Raw genomic sequence first — 25,626 nt, forward strand, 5'->3', positions numbered from 1 at the left:
TGGCTGCCTAAAGGCTGAAGTTGCTCCCATGGTCAGCGGGGCACTTGTTAATGCCATTGCATTCACAGGCTGAAACTACCCCTTCTCCGCAATTAGCCCAAAAGCTGCTGACAATGAATGCAACTGGCATGAAAAGGCAGACGAAAGCTCCAAGCTGCACAGACCGAGTACCACTGCAAGTGCTGCAAGCACCTTGAATGCATCAATGAGCGTTTGCTTGGCCAACATTTTGCTGAAATCGTTAATCAGGATGTTAGCGAAGAAGAATGCGATTTTTGCCTAGTGTCCAGTACAGAACCCCACCATTACGCTGATGGCAACCTGGACGGTGAGCTTTGTGGTGAACCCAAGTGTTCGACTCTTATACACAATAGCCTGAGCTGCAAAATATGAGCTGATATTTTTTGACGGGGGCCTTGCCTTTGTTATTTTGTTTTATTTTCATATTAAAAGTACTTGTAAGCAGACTTTCCCTGCTCAGGAGCACAGCAGCAATAAATGTGTTTCCTTTTGCTCTGTAAAGTTTGAATGTTGTAGCTCAAGAGAACAAAACATTATGAATACTGCACAGGACTTACTGTGATAGATAGCAGTGATACGCTATAGTCCAACTACAGGTTACTGGAAGGGCATGGCAGCTATAACAAACAGAAAACTCGCAGAATCCACAAAAGTCACTAGATGTTGCCATGGAGTGGCACAAAAAGAGGACAATGTGTCAGATTTACCAGATGGCTTAAGTCTTTGCCACGAATGAGGCTTCCAAAGTTGCTGACATGCTGACATATATCTACAATTAGGGGCCATTAAGGTCGCCCAAACTGCTCCAGGTTGACCAAGACTGGGAGTTTATGAGAAGTCATGTACAAGCAAAATCTGCAGGTGAGGCAGGGTGAAGCACGTGTCTACCATGTGCAAGGTATTGTGGAGAGATTCAATCATTCTCTGGCTGAGCAGCTGTTTTGGCACCAGTACAGCCAGATGTTGTTTGTGGAGAGTAAGTGAGCAAAACATAAAAATGACTAGGGTAGACAGCTGTCTGCCATTGTGGTGGCCCTAAACATTCAGGTAATGCATCTTGCATGTAAAAACCTGTTGCTGCCATTTGCAAGATGGTGATGTGGGGTTTACCAGCAACATCAATGACATGGCCGGTCGATTCAGAGGAGAAACTCCTGGACTCAAACAATTATGTGAGGTACCCATACATGTGTTGAGAGATGGAAGGAAGGCAATGTAAAGCCTCTGACACTGTGTGGTTGCTCAAGGAGTTCACCTTGGCTGATACCAGGTCGCCATATATATACCATCTTTATCCTGTGGTGCTCCTTGCATGGACTTCATTTGCAGGGAACTACAGATTACTACCACTCTCTAGGCCATACTGTAGAGGAGCTCATATCATGGAGGCCAGCATCCATGTTGCTTTAGACCGTTGGCAGTTTCAATCTGCAGCAGCAAGTTGGTGGTGTCCATGTATAACTGGGATGCTTTTCACCATAACATGCTTTGATAATGGCCATAGTAAAAGTCATATATGTGAGGAGCTTGCTGAAGTTGGGGATTGTATAGATGCAATGGTTAACTTCAGGTTTAATTTTTTTTAAATAAATGAAAACAAGGTTGCTGCTAAAGCCAGTCAGCAATTATGCAGTGAAGTTTGTCTTCCTTACCCTCAGACCGCATGAGATCCACTGAAATTTAGTTCTGCAGGTTCTTCATGGTCTTTCTGAAAGAAGAATTGCTCATTGGCTTGAAGAAATCCTTTTCAAACTCCATCTTTGCCTTGGTTTACATATATGTGTTGAGCTACATGTACAGGGAAATCCATGCTCTCTGGGTGAACTCTAAATCTTGATGGACTATGGAGACACATTCCTAGCTTCAGGCTGCAGTAGCAAACCATGTATCACTCCTTTTTTCACAGGCTTGGAACAAACATGGTATTTTCAGTGCATTCACTGAACTTGCCACCCCTCACAAGTTCACTCACCAAACTGTGGTGTCACTCACTCAGCCAATACTCTTGAACAGTCGTTGCCCCAGATTTAGATGATAGTCATTGGTGCATATCAATGTCTGTCAGCTATAATTAGCATACTAAACATCTGCCAGTGCTCTATCTGACAGAAAATCAGGGTCTATGTTGTATGCAGTTGGACTTGACTTGCATATATGGTATATATTTGTTCAACATGCACCATAATGCATTTGTAACACCTTTTGCAAGCAAATCTCAATCAAAAATATCTATCCCTACAGAAGAAATGTAGTAAGATGACAGAATTTCATTATCAAATGAATGGATGACAGACCAGGATCAAATTATGCAAATAAGCAGAAGAAAATCAATTCAGAGATATTTTTTTATTTAAATTAACATAAGTTACAGCCGGAACTAAAACATATTAAAATGAACTGCTTGCTATACGAGTTTTAAAGACGATGATAACCTTGACAAATACTGCCTTGTAAATCTGGATTTCAAAGATCTATTCCACAAGGCTGGCCATTATCAATAATTAAAAAATGATGAAAATTAAAACATCAACCAAAGTTGAAAAAATCCATAATACTATTAGAAATTCTGATGACATTGTGACTTTCACCAGCGATGTAGCACCACACAGAATTACTTTCTAGGCTGTTTCTCAAAAACATTTTTCCAAGTCTGTTTTAACATAGATAAAAGTTTTGTGTTTGTATGAGGATCTGATAACACTAAGGTTGGTTTTATTATCATAAAAATAACAATTTTGCTGGCTTCACTAACACATCAAATTCAATAACATAAGACTGTTATAATCTAATTCACATACACAGTCAAACACATAAATCTGTAAGATATGGAATGTATACTGGATGTTATCTTAGATGGATTAGTTGTTAACAGGCAACAAGCTTGTCACCTTGATTAAAATGAAATTACACAAGATTTCTGCCACAACACTTTCAATGAAGTGTTTACTCTATACTATGTTCTTTGTCACTGCAGTAGGAAAAGTAATTAAACTTCAGACACTTGATTGATATTTCTCAAATCATGTGTAAATTTCAGTCAATCAGATCAATGAATTTAAATTTAAATTTAAGTCAAGACATGCCAACCCCAACAGAGGGCTCAGCATAATATAAGTGGCAAAAAGACATAATCTGAGCATAAAAAGTGTAATCTATATATTAATAGTACTAATATCAGTTCTCTACTTCACTGAGGCATCATAGCTGTTATATGACATGTCATTGCATTACACTGCAGGAAAAATGTACATTTATTTTTACTACTAGACTGGATCTACAGGTCACAATACTTGGTAATAATGGGCAAAATCCACATTGTTTGGAACCAGAATACAAAACACAAAACATGCAGAACAATTATTTACCGCATATTCAACACGCACTTTAATAAGTCTACATGTATTACTTTTGCTGAATGATCAGTCTGTCTACAAATTTTGCAATAAGCATGACAAGTGCTCCAACTGAGTGATGTAGTGCATCCTTTCAATATTCTTCTTTACAAATTTGTAAAGTGGTGTTCATTTATTCTTTTTCTGATCAGACATGTTTTGAAGTTTAAAAAGAACTATCTGCTCCAAGAATTTTCATGCACAAGTCAGCCATAAAAGCCCATTTCATTTAATGTCTGGTACCATTTTCTTTAAAAGTACAGACTGGTCTGCTAACTTGATTATTAATATGATGAACCCGTGAGACTTTCAAATTAAAGAAACCCATCTGTTTTACTGGAAATGGCTTGCTATAAATAGAAAATTAATTAGAAATGTACATGCAGAGCTATGATAGACAAATTAACTCTTATGCTATTCTTATGCAGCAGCCTTTCTTTTCAAAATATTCTCAATTTTTTCTGTCAAGTAGAATTAAAGAGACATTAATATAAATGACAAAATACAACTTTTTACCGCATTATTTTTCTATTTTTTTTAAATGTACCAGACATGTGTAATCCATATATAGGCAAGTGTAAAATTAAATTTGGTGAAAAAATGCTTGATGTTTATGCCAAAATGTAATGGTTCGCACGAATGCTTTATGTAGGCACTAGTATGGTATCCTTCACTCCATAAATTATTGATCAAAAGGTCTCAATAACCTCAACTTCTGGTCAAGACATGCAGTTTTGAACAAAACTTACTTTGCAGAAACCATTATTTTCTTTTCTGACTTAATCATGACTACTACCACTGACTTTTGGAAATCTATAGATTTATTTATTACTCTAAGTGTATTTTATCCACAAAGTCGTAAAAAACTTACTCTGGGACAAAAGTTATTCAATAAATCCACATGTCTTTGAGTCACAATGACCCTGACCCATGACTTTCTGATCCTAAAGTCAATGGACCTCTTCCAGACCTCATGTGCAAACACTCCACAAACTTTGGTCAAGCTATAGTTTAGAACTAAAGCTATTATACAAAAACAATTTTTCTTTTTTTTAGGTATAGTAACCTTGACCTTTGACCATAAAATCAATAGCCTTCTTTCATACCCAACATGTCATCCAAAACTTCAGTAAAGGTACATGGCTGTTACTTAAAACTGATGTACAGTAAAAAAAAATCTTCTTTCAGACACATTAACTCCATAACATTAGACATTTTGACCTCAAATCAATAGGTTTTTTCTTACTCCCAGTACAGGTCATTCACATTGTTTGGTTCATTTCTGTGGTACAGAACTAATGTTATTATGCAGGAAACCATTTTTCTTCTTTGAGTCAATGTGACCTTGGGATTTGATCTTTTGACCCTTATATCAATATGTTTCATCCAACCCCAAGTGCAAGCTATCTAAAATGTTTGGCAATTGTTAATAGTTAGGAACTTAAGTCATTTTGCTGCAACAAATTTTCTTCAATCAGTCACAATTACCTTGACCTTTGACCTTTTGATCCAAAAATTGGTAACACCCTTCCTTACCTTATGTGTAAGCCATTTATGAACTGTTGATGGTGATGAACATAGTCTTAATGGAAGGAAGGAAAACATCCTAACAATACAGTGGGATTGTAAGCCATGCATTACAAAATGCAATAGTTATGGAACACAGTCCTGATGTTACAACATCTTGTATAGTAGTGGGACTGTAAGCCATGCATTACATAATGCACTAGTTTTGGAACACAGTACTGGTGTTACAACATCTTGTATAGTAGTGCCATTGTAAGCCATGCAATTCATAATGCAATAGTTATGGAATACAGTCCTAGTGTTACATCTTGTATAGTAGTGGGACTATAAGCCATGCATTACATAATGCAATAGTTATGGAACACAGTTCTGGTGTTACAACATCTTGTATAGTAGTGGGACTGTAAGCCATACATTACATAATGCAATAGTTATGGAATACAGTCCTGATGTTACGTCTTGTATAGTAGTGGGATTGTAAGCCAGCAATAGTTACAGAACACAGTCCTGGTGTTACAACATCTTGTATAGTAGTGGGACTGTAAGCCATGCAGTATATAATGTAACAGTTATGGAACACAGTACTGATGTTACAACATCTTGTATAGTACTGGGACTGAAATTCATACATTACATAATGCAATAGTTATGGAACAAAGTCCTGGTGTTGTGGGGTAGCTGAGTGTAAAACCTTAGTTTCCTGGGAGTTTCACAATGATGTCAATAATGGATCATGATGACTTTCTAAATAATGTACATGTATATTAAGTATCAACTACCATCCATACAGAATTATTATAAATGTAATAATAAATATCATAAAATAACATTTTAATTATATGCCATGCAGAAATTTATGTTTAGTGCAAGTATTACTTACATTTTATGAGATTTCAAATCTTGTTCAAATATAGGCATATACACACACACACACACACAAACACACACAGTCATATTAATTTCAAACACAAATTTAATTATTTTTTAAAATTATAACTGCAAAAGAGATTTTTAGAGGTAAATGCAATTCAGTGCTCATCACCTAAATGAATGCACTGTGAATTCACTATTTTTTTTAAAGATGGATGAATTTACATAAATTGAATTGTTTTTACAAATTAAAAAAATGTAAGTCTCAATGGTTATATTATTAATACCACATATGTAATACACAAATAAAACCAACCAAAATGTCACTTCGCAAAATCATGAAAATTTGTCTATGGAAGAAATAAATTCACAATACTTTCTAAAAAAGTGAAAAGATGTACCTTAACAAAATTGAGTCACTGCAAAACATAAATGATTTACAGCAAAATCCAATCCTTATGTTCTGAGACCTATGATGTGAAAAGATGTCTTGTTCCAAGCCTCCACAGCAAGCATAAATTTTTAGTAAAAGATAACAAAAAGAACTAAAATAAAAGATATTAAAACATATTTGGATTCATGACTTAATGCAGATAAAATATTACAAAATAACAATATGAATACAAATTAACAAAGTATATTGTAATGGTACTCAATTTCTGGAATGTGGGATTCATTGACAACATATTAACAAGTTTCTTGTATCATAATTGTATGATATTAAAATTGCACAAGGCTTATGTAATAGATATGTAAACAACTAGTAAACAGCTGGTACACAACTAGTAAACAGCTAGTACACAACTAGGTAAACATCTAGTAGACAACTAGAAATCAGCTAGTACACAACTAGTAAACAGCTAGTACACAACTAGTACATAAAATTTGATCTATGTTTACAGTGAGCCACATTTACTGACTGAAAGAGCAAATGAATGCTAGTTCAGAATACCAGATCACAGCACTCTATACACAACAGCATGGGAGGCCTAGAAGGGTCTGATATTACTCATTAAGCTAATCAAAACTATTTTATACTGCAACAGAGCTCAGTATATTTATTAAGTTTTCAAAGCTGTACATAAACCTCTTCATAGTCAAGAAATATTTTGTCTAATCCAATAAATCAGCTGTCAAATCTGTACTGGTATTGATGGATGGTTTAGGTCGGATTTCCCTATTCAATAAATCATATAATTGTGCAAACAAACTTGTCCACAACACATCTTTGTACACTGTAGAACACTTACTGGTATTTCTCAACAGCTCTTGAGTTGCATTTGGTTGATACTTTTGACAATATGTATTAAATATTTCCAGCATAGATCCTTTTTGACAACTTGTAAATCCACATCAAACATCTCTCCAGTCACCATTTTGAATTTCATGGCTACATTTGGTTGCTCCATAAATCCAGTAACCAATCAGTCTTTTACTTATATGCTCATTTGAAAGTTTCAGTTGCTTTGGGTATGAAACTCAACAAAATATATTCTGCAATTTCTTAATTTTATTGTCTAAATGAACTACTAAATCCACTATATGAAGTAATTTGAAATATTTTGATCCATAATATATGAAAATGTTTGCTTTGTAAGTAAAAGTGCAAGTGAAAGTCACATGACATATCCACAGATGCTCAACTTGAGACACCTGACCAAAGCAATGGAGACTTTCAAATGAGTCAATGAGCAGTACTTGCCTCTTTGTGGTTGCTGGATCTGATAGAACAGCAAGATGTAGCCACGAAATCTGAAATCATAGGGTTCTGTTATTCCGTGTGGATTTACAAGCTGTCAAGCAGGATTTAATCTGGAAATATTCTTAAGCTGTAAGGCTTATTATCAAATTTGAATAAATTCTTGATCATACAAGCTACATGTGAAACTAGATAAATTCTATTGAAAATGCAATCTCTAGAATGGTATGAAGTTCTTACAGCCGATGAGATGCCAGATCAAGTCATAAATATGCACAAGTATTAATCATAATAAAATTGATTTAATAAGGTACTGATAAGCTTACACAGCAAGTTTCATCAGATTCTCTGTTCTTAAAATCTAGCCTCTAGGTTAGTAACAAGCTGTTCTTAACAACACAAACACAGATGGTGCATTATTCACAAAGCTGACAGAAAATCAATCCAAGGAAATGCCATAAGCTCACTTGAAAGGTCATTAGAGTATGTATACAGTGGTATATTTGTTTGAACCAATCAAAGAAGTACCATAACAGTTCCTGAACATTTCATTCAAAATAAACAGAAAAAAACTGTCCCTCGATTGGACTAAAACTGCACTGGCCAAAAAGAATTTCCCAAGATAAGACCATTTCTTCTTTTCCACTACTAAGTGTTTAAACTATCTCTGACATTTTTGAGCAATAACAATATTTTCAAGATGGCCATCAAGGTGGCCATGTTGGATGTAGGATTTGTACCATTTTCATTTAGGACCAACCAGGCATCATAATAAGTCTTCTGATGAAACTCTATATCTATATGACCATCAATTCAGAAGGAGAAGTTATAGAAATTTTCAAGATTGCTGCATGCAAGGTGGCCATAATAGATGTCAGATCAGCACCATTTTCATTCAGAAACAAAAAGTATTTTGCTGCAAAGACCATGATGATATGACCATCCATTCAGAAACAGTAGCAATAACATGGAAGTCAGAGTAGTACCATTTTCATTTAGGACCCACCAGACTTCATAATATGTCTATAGGTGAAAATCCCAAGTCAATTCATGGGGAGTAAAGATAAAATATTTCCAGAAGGATGTCTGAGAGGTATCATTTTCTTTTAGAACCAGGTAGATCTTGGGGTGAATGCATGTGCAAAGTTACATGGCAATCCTCCAAGAAGTTTAAAAGGAGTAGCAATAAAAATACTTATGCTGAAAGATGGATGGACAGACAGATGATGGACAACAAGCCATCTTCATAAGCTCTATGACCAGTACAGCCTAATATGGTTTAGAATTTATATGTCTTCATATAATAAAAATTGATTTACGTTAATACGAATATGTTAAACTTGAAAACTGTTGATACAGACATTATCCTTTCCATTTGAACAAAATATCTGCATGTCTTCACTTCAAGACTCTTACATGCTTTGCCTGCTCCTTTACAAGAAACAATTCAATGAACACAACACTAAGTTCAAAATATTTTAAATATCAAAATCAAAAGCTATTCTGTGCTAATGAGATCTCCAACATCTGGTTCTGTAACCTCTTCACCTTGTTCCTCCTGTTCCTCTTCCCCATCATTAAACTGGTCAGCCGTGTCATAGGTAAATGTACCTCGAGACAAATCTACCTCAATTGGGAAGACAACAGCTTCCTTCATCACTACATGACAGTCTTTGTGATACCTGGCCATTGCAGATACAAACTTCTGTAACTGGAACACGATATCTTGAACTGGAAAGGGGAAAAAATGTGACGTAAGTGCTCATTGTTGGGGAATTTGACCCCAAAATAAGTAGAAATACTTCTTTGAATTTTATACCTTGGTGAGCAAAACAGTGAAATAACTCCATTAGTTTCTGATTTCCAAAATAAAGTACTACTAATATGGGATTTTAATAACCACAAGATAACGATAGTTTATGCAATCAATGCATCATTCAAACAAATAAAACTGATGTAATATCATAAAGTTACATTAAAAACATGACACTGAATGATATAATGCAAGCTGACCCAAGTGTAACGGTCAAAACAGGTAGATAATAAAAGATACTGAACAATACATGCTGACTCGCACATAAATGTCACAACAGGTGGGATGATATTATGTTTTCCCATGTGAACTATCTACCAAACTTATATCATGTTAATTTTATCTACTTGACTATATCCTCATAAAAAATTCTTTCCAAAGGCATAATTAATATGCACATTCTCTTGCTCTTACTCAAAGCCATCCAACATCTTGATGATATAAATCCATTTATCAGCTGTTATAAAACCTAGATGAGATATATGGACAATATATATTTAGATGTAACAAGCTCAGCCAATCCAATGCAAGATATTCCATTAATATGCTCCATATCACCTATTACAGAACCTTTCTAATGTGATGATAATATAAGCTTAAAGTAGTACAAGTATTTTTCTGTCTGGAATTTGGTCTTCAGAGTGGTAATAAGCTCAATCAAATACAACATTACCTCATTACTATATCAAGATCTTGCTCGCTATTAAATTCATAAACCATTACTGGGGCCCCGAGTGGCCAAGTGGTCTGAAGCGCTCACCATTACAGATTACTGCCATTTCACCTCTATCTGCATGGGTTTGAGTCTTGGGTTCGGCCAATGTGGGTATGTGAGAAAGCTTGCCAGTAGCTTCTCATAGGTCGGTGGTTCTTTCCGGGGCTTTCCCGGGTTCTTCCTCCACCATTAATACTGGCTGCCATATATAGCCTATCGTGTGCTGAAAAATGGCATTAAACCCTACAACAACAACAACAACAACAACAATACATCATTACCTCATTACTATATGAAGATTTTGCTCACTATTAAATTCATACAACAACTTGATAGTATAAGACTAACAAAATTAATTTTAAAAAAGGGAAATATGTAGTTGCTGGATTGTTGGCAAGCTTGCAGATCAGATGCAAAGTTACATCATTAATATGCATAAATTTCAAACATACTCATATTCAAGCAAGATCTTGTTGACGTAGACTTAATAACCAGTTTGATCCAAATCCTATCAAAAGTAGTGTAAAGAGTGGTCAAGAAAAAATCTCCATATCAGACACAGGATCAAATAAATATGTATAAGTCTCTCATATTAAAAGTTGTCCAACATCTTGATGATATTTGCCTATTTACCAAGTCTGATTAAAACCGATTTTCTACGAGCTTATAGGCACTTCGAACCATGTCTTGAATTTGGACATGACTCCAGAGTTTTTCATGTGTCTGGACTTTTCACAAAAACTTTCAATATAGGATTTCAGTGGGAATGTCTGGGTCTCTCCTTCTCTGTCATCTGTATTATCACTTTGCACACAAGCTTCACCAGCAAACACACCATCAAACAGTCTGTCTAAAATACTATTTTCACCTAACTTGAATTTCTTGGCTGTAAGTGCTTGGAATACTAACACTACTTATGGCACTCTGCAACTAGGCCCCAACTGCAAATTTATCTATTTTCACAACATATAGTTTGACCCTGCTATAACATGGTTGTTGTAGTCCAAGGAACCCAAACACATTACAGATCAAACCAAGTTATAACCAACCCTGTCAGCAATTAGCTGAAAATGATGCATGTACCAAAATGAGATGGCTGGGGGTGGATGGGGTAATAATATAAGCTGGTGCAAAAATATGTGCTTTTGATTAAATAAATACAAAATTAGTCTGAAATATACTTGTACGTTGACATCTTGTATTTGTGTAGTACAGTCCATAATGTATTAAGTACTGTATATGTACATGAAAAATCAATGAATTCGAGTACAGATAATGTAATAAAATTCATGTATTAGTCACAGTGCATCTCCAGATGGTACATTTTGTCACCAATAAGGAAAAATAATAAGTAAATACCCAATTTATGACATTGGCAAATCCCAGTGTGCTCCCTGAATAAAGATTTTACCTGTTATTTTTCATACTTTTAAGTATAATTTATTTTTTACAAATTGTGCACGAGAAAAATACATGTATATGAAATTTTAGGAGGCATTGCAAGATCCTCTTATGTTAGATTTCTTAAACAATCTCTTCCTCAAAATGATAGTAAACTTTTTACACGTTATTTTTTGTACTTTTAAGAAGAAAAATATCTTTTCAAATATTAAGAAAAATACATACATATGAAATTTTGGGAATTTGTGTTATGATGGAGCATGCTATAGCATGGTCACACTGTACATTATACAACCACCCAATCCTCCAAATATGACAATTTTTAAAATTCATAAAGTGTGCAGACATTTTTTCGAAATTACACACAATAGTTTCAATTTTATAGCAATAAATATTTCTTGTTATTTTAAAAGTAGACTATTACAGAATATTGCTCAGTGGTAAAATCAGTTCCAAGCCGAGTGTAAAATATAGAAATTTTAGGTATGTGATACGGAACACAGACTGTGCATCTGTATCAAATGCCAGATCAGCCATGTAAGATTAAATGCATGTGTAATAAAGTAGCGATAATAATTTCCAACAGAATAGTGTAAAGCTTAGACAATAAAATTATTGTTAGGAAAGCACATTTTTCACTAAGCCAACAGCAGATATAAATAGGGTAGCATCCAATACTAGAAACTCATAAATCTTACCATATTGCATGTACTAAACAAAGATGGCTGGGAGGTGGGTGGTGGTAGTATCCAATGCTAGAAACTCAAATTTTACCATAATGCATGTAGCAAAAAAAGAGATTGCTGGGGCAGGGGTGTAGTATCCAATGCAAGACACTCATAAATCTTACCATGTTTTTGATCCAGAAGCTCTAGTTTAACCAGAACATCTGACCTCATCTTCGCAAATCTTATTCTTGCTTCTTGTCGACATCTAAGTATCAGTCTAAAATGTTAATAGGGACAAATCAATACTGTATACAATAAAATGACATATCTTAAAAATTTATATATACAACCAATGATTTCATTTTGAAGTAAGTGATGTCTACTGGATCGCTGGACATCAGGATTGAAACCAACCTTAGAGGTCTGACTTCCAATTATTTTGATTTGAACTGGAGTACTGTCATTAATGTAAATATCTAGACATTACAAAATGATTACTTTTCTCTCAGTCAACATACGTTATGTACAGGTGAAAATTTCAAAGAAATGCTGCATGTTTGCTTACTCAGTGTATGATCCAAAACCTAACAACTCCATGAGGTATGAAAAATTGGTCACAGCAACAAAGTTTAGACATCAGCAAGTGATAACTTTTAAGTGGAATTTATCCACAACATTTATTCTAAAAGAGAATTTGCACACAGCAGCTGCACTGTCCTAGAATGCTACATCGGAATCTAACCACAAAAAAAAACTGACCGACAAGAAACAGCAAAGTCAAAATTATGCATGCTTTAATAGAGTGTGCAAGTTGTTTTTAAATACATATTTAGAACAGATCACAGATTAGCCAAAGCAAAACCTTACGAGATGTCTGTTGTGTATGATGTTACTGTATGTCTTTTATGTCTCTTTTTACTTTAAAAATCAGCTGGAGACAATTCATTATTGACATGTGTATATTGTGTCAAAATACCAATAAGTTCACAACAGTTGTCAGAACAATAATAATTAAAGTCTGCTTAGTTACTGAGTAAGCACTTAATTAATTTCTCACGAAAAGCACTTCCATGCATTGCCTGACAGTCAATGAAATCTTTACTCATTTAAATAAAAGTGGGCACATCACATTTATCATGATTACATTAAACCTGAATTAAAAGATCAAATTAAAACATGAATTTCAATTGACAAGACTTATTTAATTGGCATTTATTTGCTAAAGTGTTGCTACCAGTAGGAATTTACCAAAATTTTCACTGATTTATATTTTGTCATATATTGTGTTGTTGAGAAAATGTTTGTTACAACAAATCTGATAAAAATATTAATTCTTATTAAAATGTGAATTTCATGATGACGATTCCAAAATTTCATCACAATGACTGCCATTTTCAATGATAAAACAAACGCTATATCAAGTTGTCTTTGACCAGTTTTGAACACATTTATGTGGGGCAAATATGAGCAAAGTTCTGGCATTTTCTGTAAGACAAAAAAACGGGACCCAAATCAGCCCCTGCATTGTAAGTGCATTTGAGAGTTATCAGGGTGTGCTAAGGACGCAGTGTACAAAGTTTCATCGTAATCAACTGAAAAATGTGAGACTAGTTTTATTTACAACATTCTGTCATATGTTACAACAGATTCCAAATAAGGCAGTGCAATAACTCTTACAAAAAAATGTAGGCACATTGATTTGTCAAATGTGCATCTTCATGTGAAGACCATAAAAATATTTACTGAGTTTCATGGCAATCCATCAAAAACTGTGGACTAGTTGTACTGACGAGATTGTGTCAAATACTGGATTAAGCTACACGATGAAAACGGCAATAGCTCAAAACTGATGTCAATAATATAATACTTACCTGTTCCTCTTGTATAGCTGGTACTTTTCTGGGCAGAAAATTCCCCAACTATATGATGCGAGTTCATCCTTCCATTAGGGTGAACCAGAAGATTTTTCAACATAAGAGATCGCCCTTGATCCAACCTGTAGACACCTAACCCATGCCCAGATCGCCCTTGGTCCAACCTGTAGACACCTAACCCATGCCCACTATCCATTATTCTTTTTAGAATACATCCTAAACTAGTGGGACATCAGTGTAGGGCAGGAGGAAGGAATCTGGCTATAGCAACAGGTAAGTATTACATAATTCAAATTAGTTTTACCCCCCCCATACATACAAAATCCATTGCTATTGCATAGCAGATTTTTTCAGTTTAGTAGGAGGCTGATGACTGTACAAGTGGCCTGCAGAATAGAAGTTTACTTCCAGATGGTATCCACAGCAAAATATACCTTTGCTTTGGTGAGTCAATGAATAAAGGTAAAAGGAGAAAGAAGTCTGAGATAAACGGCTTTCAACACACCCTCCAGACACTAATGAGTTAGATGGGTCCATGAGGCAGCAATTGCTTGAACCTCATGAGCTTAATTTCATGAATGAAAGATCACTTTCATGAAGAGACTGATAAAATCTCCTGACAGGAAAAGCAACTCATCTCAAATGGTGGAAGTTGAAAGATCAGCCAAACCCATAAGGGGGAGTTAAAGACCTTTCTTACCCTTTATTCTCCCCTTAGAAGCTGTCCAAAAATGCATAAGGCTCTAACTGGGCATAAAATGGATCATCCAAATAGATATGACTGAAACTGGAGATCCCAATCGGAAGTGTAGCAACTAACAGAAGTTGGGTGTTTGGTAAAAACCTGGTTGGCAATGGCAAGAAACTGACTCATAATTCCACTGAACCTCATACAGCCTGGTTCTATGGATGGGTCATGAAGCTCGACCCTTTGCTGCATAGACACAAAGGGAAGCAAGAAAACAGGCTTGAGGCTAAGGTTTTTGAATGAAGCTTCACCCAATAGTTCATAGGGAGTTTATGTTAGAAACTGAACATGCAAGAGAAATTGCATCTAGGCATTAGTAAGTGAGACATTGGTCTTGAGCACTGTTTCCCTTCCAAAGGGATGAGAAGAAAATCATTCAATATACTCAAAGAAGGTCAGCCAGGGCTGACATGTTTCCTACTGCATCAATCCCCAAAGATTCTCCACTTGGCATTATAGACCTTAGATATATAGATTGTCTCCTGGGCTGAATATGAAACTTGGCAACTTGTTGTTTTTTTGAGATGAGCAAAAGGAAAAAATGGGGAGAATTTGAAGGCTGCTGTCTGGGACAGATATCCGGTGCCAGGACAGGAGGTACCTCCTCTCAGGTAATATTTTGGAATGGTCCACCAGCAGGGCATATATATTGTACCTCAAATGTTGGGGTCATAGATTGGCTCACAAAATGAACTGAGCAGTGGTGTTCCTTATTTTGATGTACCAGAGTGAAGATTCTAAAGGATGCAAAAGCATGGTGAAAGTGTCCACTGCCCAAGTCCTCTAGATGGTAACTGGGAAAACGAAAAATGTGGACTAGTCATTTTACTTTCAAGCAGGTGTATCAATAGTGTCCATCAAAGTTGGAACATGCAATCTACTATGGATTGGTGCAGAGACCATTCCATGAGGACTATGTTCCATTTCCTTGACAGACTCTCCTCCAAGATATCTACACCCTGAATCTGACACCTCTGTAAATGGATAGAAGTGGGATTTGAGGGTATGCAAGGGGTCTCCAGTGAGAAACCAGCCTGAATATGTCCACCAAATCAGATGATGGTGAAATTCACATCTAGAGAAATCAGAGCATCATGAAGGTCCCTGTGTGGTTTCCAGTTTGTCAAAAGGTGAAACTGGAGAGGGCACAAGTACAGTTTACCTAGAAGAACCATGTCTGTTGCAGAGTACAAAGTCTGCAGCATAGGAAAAACAGGACGAGTCAATAACATGGGCATTGTAATCAGCACCTCCAACAAGGACAGGATCTTGACCACTCTTTCCAGAGGGATACAAACTAATCTAGTTTATGAAGAAATTAATCCCCACATAGACAAAATCTTGACATTGGGTAAGCTCTGATTTCTCAAGGTTGGAAGAAGACCCAGCCTAGTCACATGAACCAACATTCAGACAGACCTAGTCTGAGAGACTAACAAGCCATTATGGATCAATTAATCATTGAAAAATGTGGACTGGGATACCAAGTGACTTTAAGTGGGCTGAATAACCTCTTTATTGCATCCTTCACAAGAAGGAAGTGTGCCTCTTCCTTTAATCACATAAGATTCAATTGGTGGAAGAACATAGGGGGCATAATCAGAGAAGGCAGATCTCAAAACACGAGTCAGTATCCACTTTCATGAAAGAAAGGACCCAACCATTGAAAATCATTCCATACCAAGCCTCTGAAAAGTGGTACAGACTGACACATATGGAAATCAACAGAAGAGGAATACTTGCATGAGATGAAGCAAGTCCCAAGGGATGTCCTTCTGAAATAGGGTTGTTGCTTTGAGTGGGGCTCCATGACTTTAAAAAACTTTGCCGATGGGACTGGTGGTCAGTCAGTCAAGCCTCCCGAAGATAGTCTCTGCTTCTGTGGGAGCAGCCCTCAGAGGTTCTTACAGTGCTCTAGACCTTGTGGAGGTGGTAGAAGCTCCAATGACAAGGCATGGCTAAGGATAACATATGCCAAGATGTTTTTACCACTGCTTCCAACAAACAATGAAGGGCAACTGGTGACATAGATTCCACTCTTAGCAGGTTGAACGAAATGCTGAAAATTGGTCAGCATGTGAGGCTACTTGTGAGCTAGCTTTTTGTTGTAAAGTTTCCATTATTTAAACAGCAAGGGGTGCCTGGGTCCCCATGGAAATACCCACTTAACTTGCTTCAGCATCCAAGTAGCCAGGAACAGGTATGAATCATATTGCATGATGCAGAGATCAAGGGTCTCAGGAAGAAGGGGGGCTTCTCTCTTCTTTTTCTGACATACATCCTCTTACATGGTCCAGTAAAGTCCTGGTTACTACTAAACCTTTGAGAAAGCATCTTAATCCTAACTGAGTGAGGAGCAGCAAAAGATCTGAAGGCTTGGGACACAGATCACAGAGCAACAGACAGCAAACCTTGTTTACAACCTGGTCGAAAGACCAGATCTCATCCTTCTCTGCCATCTTTACTAATGGATGTCTGCATGCATGGAAAGGGCCAATCACTTCCCTGCAGTGGCAGGCCTCAGATCTTGCATGAATTTAGATGGATTACAGGAAATAATGCTGGGGAATGCCTTGATATGGACCCTATCCCATACCTAGCCATCTGTACACTGATTATAAATCCCCAACAGGCAAGAGAGGAGGGAGCCTTGACCCAATCCTTGTCCCCATACCAAGAAAGCTTCAATGACCAGTGACAGTTGCTGGTAACTGGTTAAAGACAAGTGATTGGTGCCCAGTCAAAAAACTCAGATCTGAAGATAAGACCCTTCCTCAAATCTGACAGACTTAGATCTGAGCTTTTCCCTTATCAGGTGGCTTGATCTCATTGTGGACAATGGGCACTGTAAGGCTGCTGCTCCCCCCATGTGGAGGGGGCATGACTCACTTTTAGCACACAGAGAACCTGTGGGCAAGCATAAAAATAGCACAATTCTAATTAAATTAAAATGTGATGATTCAATACTGTAGTAAGCAATACAATGAATCAATGTGAATCTACAGACCATATTTAGATAAGATATGGCAACAAAAACCAATAAATAATACTGAAGATAATTGATAGAACTGATGATGACAACACTTATTTGACATCTGGTGATGACCAATTTAGCAAAAAACCAGTTTGGTATGATTGGTAATAAAACAGATAATAAAATGGAATACTATCCAATACTAATTAACATAGAAAATGTGAAATATGAAGATTCATTACAGTAATAAAACAATAAAAATAGAATCAATACAAGTCTGCAGACCAAATTCTGCAAGGTTAGGGATATTTCACTAAACATAAAACCTAAACTAGAAATAAATTCTTAACAATAAGAACCTAATGAAAGGCCACACCAAACATTTAAAGGAAATAATTACTTGAACAAAGGTAATTCCATCATGATAAAAATGATGCAAATAAAGAAAAAACTCAAATTGTGACATAAAACACAAAGCAAAGGCAATTTCTCTATAACATAGACTTTTTAAGCAGCCTGTAATGGATGCAACCTGAAAATGAATGAAGGTAAGTGCACAAGAGCAAGGCATCTAGAGGTTTGACCTGGGGATGATCTTGTGTCCAAGAATCTTCAAGTTCACCCTACTGTGAAAACGAATTCTCCTCATTTACAGTCAGGGTATTTTCCACCCAGAAAAGTACCAGCTATGCAAAAGCGACAGCTTGTATATCACTGATATTAAAAATGCAGAAGTAACATGATTAGTTGATATGCACATCTTCAGGTGATGACCATAATACTGACCAAATTTCATGGCAAGCCATTAAAAAAACTGTTGGATCAGTTGCATTCATAAGACTGTATCATAGATTACATTATATTACATGACAAATAAGGGGAATAACTCTAACAAAAAAGAGGAATCAAAGCGATATGACTACATATGCACATCTTCAGTTGATGGCCATAACATTTACTAAGTTTTATAGCAATACATCAAAAAATGGGGGAATGGTTTCACTAACAAAGAAGCATTTTCAAGAACTCATGTCCTTGTTGGATCATACGATGTGAACTTGTACTAGTAGTATGACTCAACACTGGAACATTATGAATTAATCTAAACACTTTATTCATGACTGATCTTTTTTAAAATGCATACATTGATATTAGTATTAAAGATGTCATTAAAGAAATGACCCTAACAAACACTTATTATTAAAATAATACACATAATATAGATATGCATAACACTACAATCAATCAATGAAAGCTTTCTGTGTTAGCTGTCAAGTAATGTTCAGCCCTAATTTAGACGATTACAGGACAGACTACCCTGAAAAAATTTATACACTTTATACAATTAAAGGCTACCTCTTCACCTTTACTGGCAAACCAGCTTCATCAATCATTATGATTTGTTTATCACAAGGCTAGTGTACATTAATTTATTCATTAAATTTCAGCACATTGCTCATCTGACGTCACAGCTGGTGTGGGAAATCACCCTTAAAAAGTGTGACATCATATGCAAAGTGTGACGTACTGAAAGTATAAGCAAGATAGCCAGAAATCAAAATGGGAAGGGTTGAAATGAAAGGTAAGAAATTTATACATCTGACTACTTTCTGCTACATAAGCCAGTGACTGTACCTGTATCTGACCATTCAAAATGAATGATGACACAGTTTTTGCGCCATGAATTGTTTCAAGCTGAGATGTAATCTTGGAGAATAGATTCACTATTATTAAATATAAGGGTTCCTGAAAGTTAGATGGTTGACTGATTGTGGATTTTATGATGCACCATCGCTGTAAAGCTCTATGTTTATTATCAACGAGTGATAAAAATACTAAAACACAATGACAAAATGGTGAAAATATATGAAGGTTACCAATCAAAGGAGGATGTAAATGGTATGTATATAAGGTAATTAGACAATACAAGAATAATTAGTGTGATTAACAGTATACATGTTGGTTAAGAACACTCAATGAAAATGGGGTTGCACACAATCTAGATTTTAAATAAATGGTAAGTTCCTTCAAGAAATTTAAAATACATGTCACATTTACGGTATCAAAAAGTTCCTTCATGTGTTGAACATTGTAGCAATGATCATGTGAAGGCTGGAGATCAAAACATTCTATCAAAAAGTGGTTCACGGTGAAGGGTTAATTTCATGAAATGTGTTCAGGTGGGTCTTCACCCTTTAATATGTAGGAGTGAGTTATTAAGTGTGACCGATTCTAATTCTGGCAATGACTACCTTGTCCCTATGGTTGGTTGTGTAGGAAAGAGGCCATTCACTTAAAGTAGGTTTGATCACATGGAGCTAGTTATTGACAGCATCATTCCATAATGCCTGCCACTTACTAAAAAAGGATTTTTTGGATACCAGGTTTAAAATCAGTGTATTATATTTTATGATCAAAAGGCTGCAGAGAGATTTTAGCAGCACAGTCTGCTCTTTCATTACCTTTAATAATGGGGAAATTAACAATATACTTTATTGTGAGAAGCACTAGGTTCCAAAAAGAAATACTCATTAAAAATTTGGCCTATTTTGTGAGTTGCAATTTTCCATCCCATATGTAATTTCTGAAGGAATGGTTACTGTCATCAAACTGAATATATATGACCACATTCTAAATTTATATCCATATAAGGGTTTCTAAAACAGAATTGTGTAAAAACTTCACCTGTATTCATAGTTTCCAGTTTCAACTCTGTAAAGAGGTTCCTGCAGTGCTGCATAGCTGTACTCTTCGTCATCCATTTCCTTCACTTTCAAGCAATAAGACTGAATGAGTGGAGAAAACACCTCTTAATTAGTGCTTCATTTTCTTTAAAATGAAAGATATTTATTTCAAAGTTTTAACACTTAGTGAGAAATCTGAGGTTCATAGTAAAAGTTTCATGAAACTTGGATGAATGACAGTGAAGTTACAACAGTATAAATTTTTACATTTTACACAGTAATAATGGTCAACGTTACCAACCTTAGTCAACCTGGTCACTTTAGTTTAGCACGCCAAACATGACTGAATAATAAATTAGAGCCCATCTTGAGAATGGATTTTTTGACCACTAGAGTCTTCAATAAAATGCTGACTGACATCTGGTGGTAGGCTGGTAGTGTGAGGATTTGTTTACTGATATTTTATCATGCATTGCAAAACCTCAATACCATATATAATCACTAACAAGTCCAAATACAAACAACATGGACCCTGCTCTGACAGTGAGTTATGCAATGTCAAATCTGGGTCTTTGCAGTTTGCAGTTGGCATCAACTTATAATTAAGTGCATATAGTTGTTCTCTGTCATATTTGCATTTTAACTAAAAGTCTGAAATATTCACTTTTTCACCTAATGTTTTATTATTTCATTTTGCGTAACCAACATACATATCAAATATGAGAACAGGGCATAAAGTACGATTTTATAGATGTCTTCATGTTAAGATAAAATGAAAATAGAACAGAAGAATAATGGAATCCTCTCAAGACAGAATTTTTTTATTGTCTATAATTTCTCGATCTTTGTATCATAATTTTTTTCCCAATTATAAAAAAAACCCATAACTTCAAATACCAAAATTTAGCTCCCAAATTTCAATTTTATGCTAAAAGAAGACCCCAGAAAACCAAAACTCACTTCAGATTTTGAAATGTATTTTAGCTGCTAAATTCCTGACACATGCTGAAACATAAATTATATTTAGCAAGCATTAGAAAAGGCTTAATGGTGAGACAAAGACCTTGAAAATGTCCCAAGGGAAAGTATGGTTAAACAATGTTGCAACACATGCTAAAAAAGAGCCAACTTTGAAGGAAAATTATTATTAACTAAATGCTAGTAGGAAAGCCCTTTAACAAAGATTATGTTTATCAGCTTATTTTCTAAATTTTTGTGACTGACACTATTCACTTGTATACATGATTAATAAAACATGTTTTATCTATTTTTTAAAGCAAATTTATAAAGGATTAATGGCTGGTTAGAAGAAATAAAGAAGCTTTTTAAATTTTATGCACAAACATGCATCCACCCATGCACATACACTGATGTTCCCTCATAATAATATACTCTATTTCTCTTTCTTCTCTCTCTCACATCATGTAAGTGCTTGGAAAAATACCTCTCAAAATAAAAAATCTGGGGGGCCAAGGGTTTAGATTTTGAGGGGTTTAGTTGTCCGTTAATGTCAATCTTAACCAGCTACCACTTGAAGGAAAACATTAACTTTACATTTATTTACATTGTCTATGTTCTTTAATGAAAAGAATGGATCTCTTTAGTAGAAATGTGTATGACATGTGCATGACACATACCTCTGCATGTATATGCAATTCGAGTTCTAACAGGGTCCATAACTCAAAAAAATTATGCTGTAAAGTGGTGAAAATTGAACCTATTCAAAATCTACTATTTAGAGCCTTACATTAAATTTGGCTTACATTTATTAAGTCCTTCAAAAGTTAATGCAACAAAATTAAATTTGTGACAGCTGGGACATGATGCAGAATGTGATGTGACATGATTGGACAGATGGGACATGATGTGTTATATGATGTTACATGACTGGATGGGACAGATGGGAAATTATGTGGAATGTGATGTTACATGACTGGATAAGATAGATGGGACATGACATGAGATGTGATGTTGCAAGACATAATGGGACAGATGGACATGAGTAATACTATTAATGTATTACTGCCATAAATATAGTGGGGCCATACATGTTTTCTTCCAACCAGTTCTCATCTTCCTGACATTTTCGTTCAACATACCAGGTATTCAAACTTGGCATCTAGGTATTTCTTGATAGTAAGTCTGGTGTCTGGTACTGCTTTGTTGAGAAATGTGTTCAGATCACTAATCATCTGAAAAATGTACAAATTACAGAAATTTACCATGAAATAAAGTACCTTACACACTCACATATAATTGGTCTGACTGCAACCAACACTGACCCTGATATGCCATAATTTGCAAGCAGATCAGGACACATATTCTTTTGCTGATTAATCCTAACAAGCAGCATTAGATCTGCTATACCATTATGCAACAGAAGATCAAATGCAGTTTTCATTTGGATCCCAAGTATATGCAAGTATATATTAGTACAGAAAAAACCTAATTTAAAACGACAGGTTTCTGGAAAACACATCATTTACATTGCGGTTCTTCAGTCACAGGTCAATTTTACTGTATAATGAGATAACCTTGACTGCAATACAACTTTTCTTGAGAGACCTTATTAAGCTGGCAAAAGATTCAGTCTCTTAAGACAGGATTTACTATATCATGTACAACAGAGCTTTTGAAAAAATACGTTCGAGCTTCCAGAAGTTTGGTATTTTTCATTCATATACATATGTGTCACATCAGGACTGGGCAAGTATCTCGAGTGATGCTGGGAATTTGGGTGATTCACGTTATGAGTTACTGAAGTTACATATACACATATTTGCAATATAATGTCTAGAATAAAATGAAAAACTGAAAATATAATTATAAAAAGTGTAGCAAAATTCCCTTTCACCAACACCAATTTGCATTACAAGTGTACATTCTGGTAATAATCCTGTCATTTAAAGAAATAAAATCAGAATTTCATTGTTAGGTCATGGCAGATTCCATTAATGTTTCATGATTTTAAGTCCTGGACATCCTTGACTGGAAATTTAGAAGTCCAATACCTAAAACCTGGAAGTGCCATCATTCCACTTACCCCAAAAATGTAAACATTTTATTATAAGTTTAGTTTTCAATTACCTCTCTGTGAATGAATATATATATATATATATATATATATATATATATATATATATATATATAAACACACCCCATTAAAAACAAGAAAATATAAACTTAAACAAACATTAAAAAATCATAGCCAAACCCTTTTTTAGCATAAATGTATTTGTAAAGCTGTTAAATGACCTTATCCTTTATTCTTGACATTCCTTGGATAGTGTCAGCTATGGAACAATTATGATCTATTTCTACGTTAGTAGCAACTACCCTAAACCTGTAAGCCAGTAAGTGGAATTAACTCATCTGGTTTTGGATCAGTATTTTATATATAGAATGAATAAACCTTTGTACCCAGGATGAGAGAGCTTGAGCTGAGATATTCTCCTTTCCATATTTCAGTGGTAGAAATAAACAAGAGCTCTCTCTACTCCCCAGCTCAGTTCACTTCAAAATAAGTGGGAGCATTTTTTAATAATTAAAAATCTCCAACTGTCATAGGTGAAACTGAATTATTTTGACGAATATGCAGACAGCTCTGATAGGGTATACCTGTTGCAAGGTGAGTTTCTCTCATTTGCTAAAATGGGGCCTGTGTTATCTTAAACTGGGATTGCTTGAACCAGTGGGCAGGACTGTTGGAACCAGTGGGCAGGATTGCTTGAACCAGTGGGCAAAGCTTCAGTTGCTACTGGGACAAGAGAATCATCTGCAATTGTCTTGAGATGCAGCCACACTGAGGAGATTTGATCCTTTTAGATAAAAGTAGACACCACTGAGATCATTTCAAGGCACATTTTTGGGGAAGACAGACCCTGTTCACATGTGCTTTTAACTCAATACTTAAGTGAGTAAAAGGAATTTGTTCTTGTTGGTAAGGTATCCAAGGAGAATCAGAAGGGATTTCCTGTCTTGCTCTAGATCTAATTCATGTGGTGCACCTGAAAAGTGATTTTCTTCATGTAAATGAAAGTCACATTTGTGTGGAGGATGCAGTGTAAGCCTTAATCTAATTAGCTCTAAAATATCAATTAACAGTAAAAGTAATCAGACACTCCACACTGGAGTAGAACAGATTTACACCACTCCACACTGGAGTAGAACAGATTTACACCATTCCACACTGGAGTAGAACAGATTTACACCACTCCACACTGGAGTAGAACAGATTTACACCAACAACTGGTTAATGTTATATGTTCACTAAGGTTTAAGTTACCAACGTCCAGAAAAAGAAGCAGAATGCCACAAGTGTGAGAAAAGAGGACACTATGCAAAATACTGTCTGTCAAAATCAGCAGTTTGCAAAACAGAATCAAGAGCAGAACCTGGATTTCAAGGGACTATCAGCACAAAGAAAGGTCAGCCGTGGATAACGCATGTGAGAATGAACAACAATTCACTTTTATTCAAGAATGATACTAGAAATGATGTGACTGTAATTTTTATTTTAATTGCCTTCTGTTCAGGATCAGTTCCGCACTTGAAATTTTACAGAAAAGGATGTCAGAAACTCTAGTCATACATGGTGGAACACTCAGTCACATGGACGATGTTCTTGTTCTTGGGGAAATGTAGAAACAGCAAGACGAAAAACAAGAAATGGACATGAAATCAATTCAAAAGGCCAGCATCACTTTGAATACTGAAAAGTGAATTTTCAAGATCATCTATTAGGTTTCTTTGGTATATTCTTGATGAAAATGGTTGCCGACATGATCCAAAAAAAGATAAAGTTATAACTGAAATGCAAACACCAAAATGTGTAACAGATATACGACAATTTCTCAGTATGGCAAATCAGCCTGGCAAATTTGGCAGAAAAATCAAAACCATTATGGGAAATTTGGAAATGCAAAAACTCATGGACTTGGGATCCAGATCAAGAAAAAGCTTTTAGAGAAATCAAGCAAGAAATTATATCTTCACCAACTTTAAGCACATTATGATCCAAATAGAGAAACAGTTGTATATGCTGATGTGTTTTCATTTGGACTAGTTGCTGTGCTACAGAAGAAGCAAGGTAGCAATCTGAGACCGGTGGTATTCACATCGTGAGGTATGTCAGAAACTGAGCAATGCTATACTCAAATAGAAAAAGAGGCCCTTGCAATCACTTTGGCATGTGAACACTTCAACAGTTATTTAACTGGGTCACAATTCAAACTTGAAAC

The 25,626-nt window shown here is 35.5% G+C and overlaps 1 protein-coding gene across 3 annotated transcripts in view; it reads right to left on the reverse strand.

Annotated features, from left to right (window-relative positions):
* Positions 1 to 2,352: 2,352 nt before the first annotated feature.
* LOC149802871 (PRKCA-binding protein-like) overlaps positions 2,353 to 25,626 on the reverse strand; it is a 60,745-nt gene continuing 37,471 nt past the window's right edge. For all 3 annotated transcript variants that reach the window (XM_089952316.1, XM_089952317.1, XM_089952318.1), the window contains 4 exons: positions 22,486 to 22,578; positions 20,388 to 20,488; positions 12,289 to 12,383; positions 2,353 to 9,240 (listed from right to left, as the gene is read on the reverse strand). In XM_089952316.1, coding sequence (XP_089808442.1) covers positions 9,008 to 9,240; positions 12,289 to 12,383; positions 20,388 to 20,488; positions 22,486 to 22,578 — 522 coding nt within the window. In that variant the 3' untranslated portion in view covers positions 2,353 to 9,007. The remainder of the gene's footprint in view (positions 9,241 to 12,288; positions 12,384 to 20,387; positions 20,489 to 22,485; positions 22,579 to 25,626) is intronic.

This window comes from Sinohyriopsis cumingii, chromosome 3 (genome assembly GCF_028554795.1).
Source record: "Sinohyriopsis cumingii isolate HCF-2022 chromosome 3, ASM2855479v2, whole genome shotgun sequence".
Taxonomy (NCBI): domain Eukaryota; kingdom Metazoa; phylum Mollusca; class Bivalvia; order Unionida; family Unionidae; genus Sinohyriopsis; species Sinohyriopsis cumingii.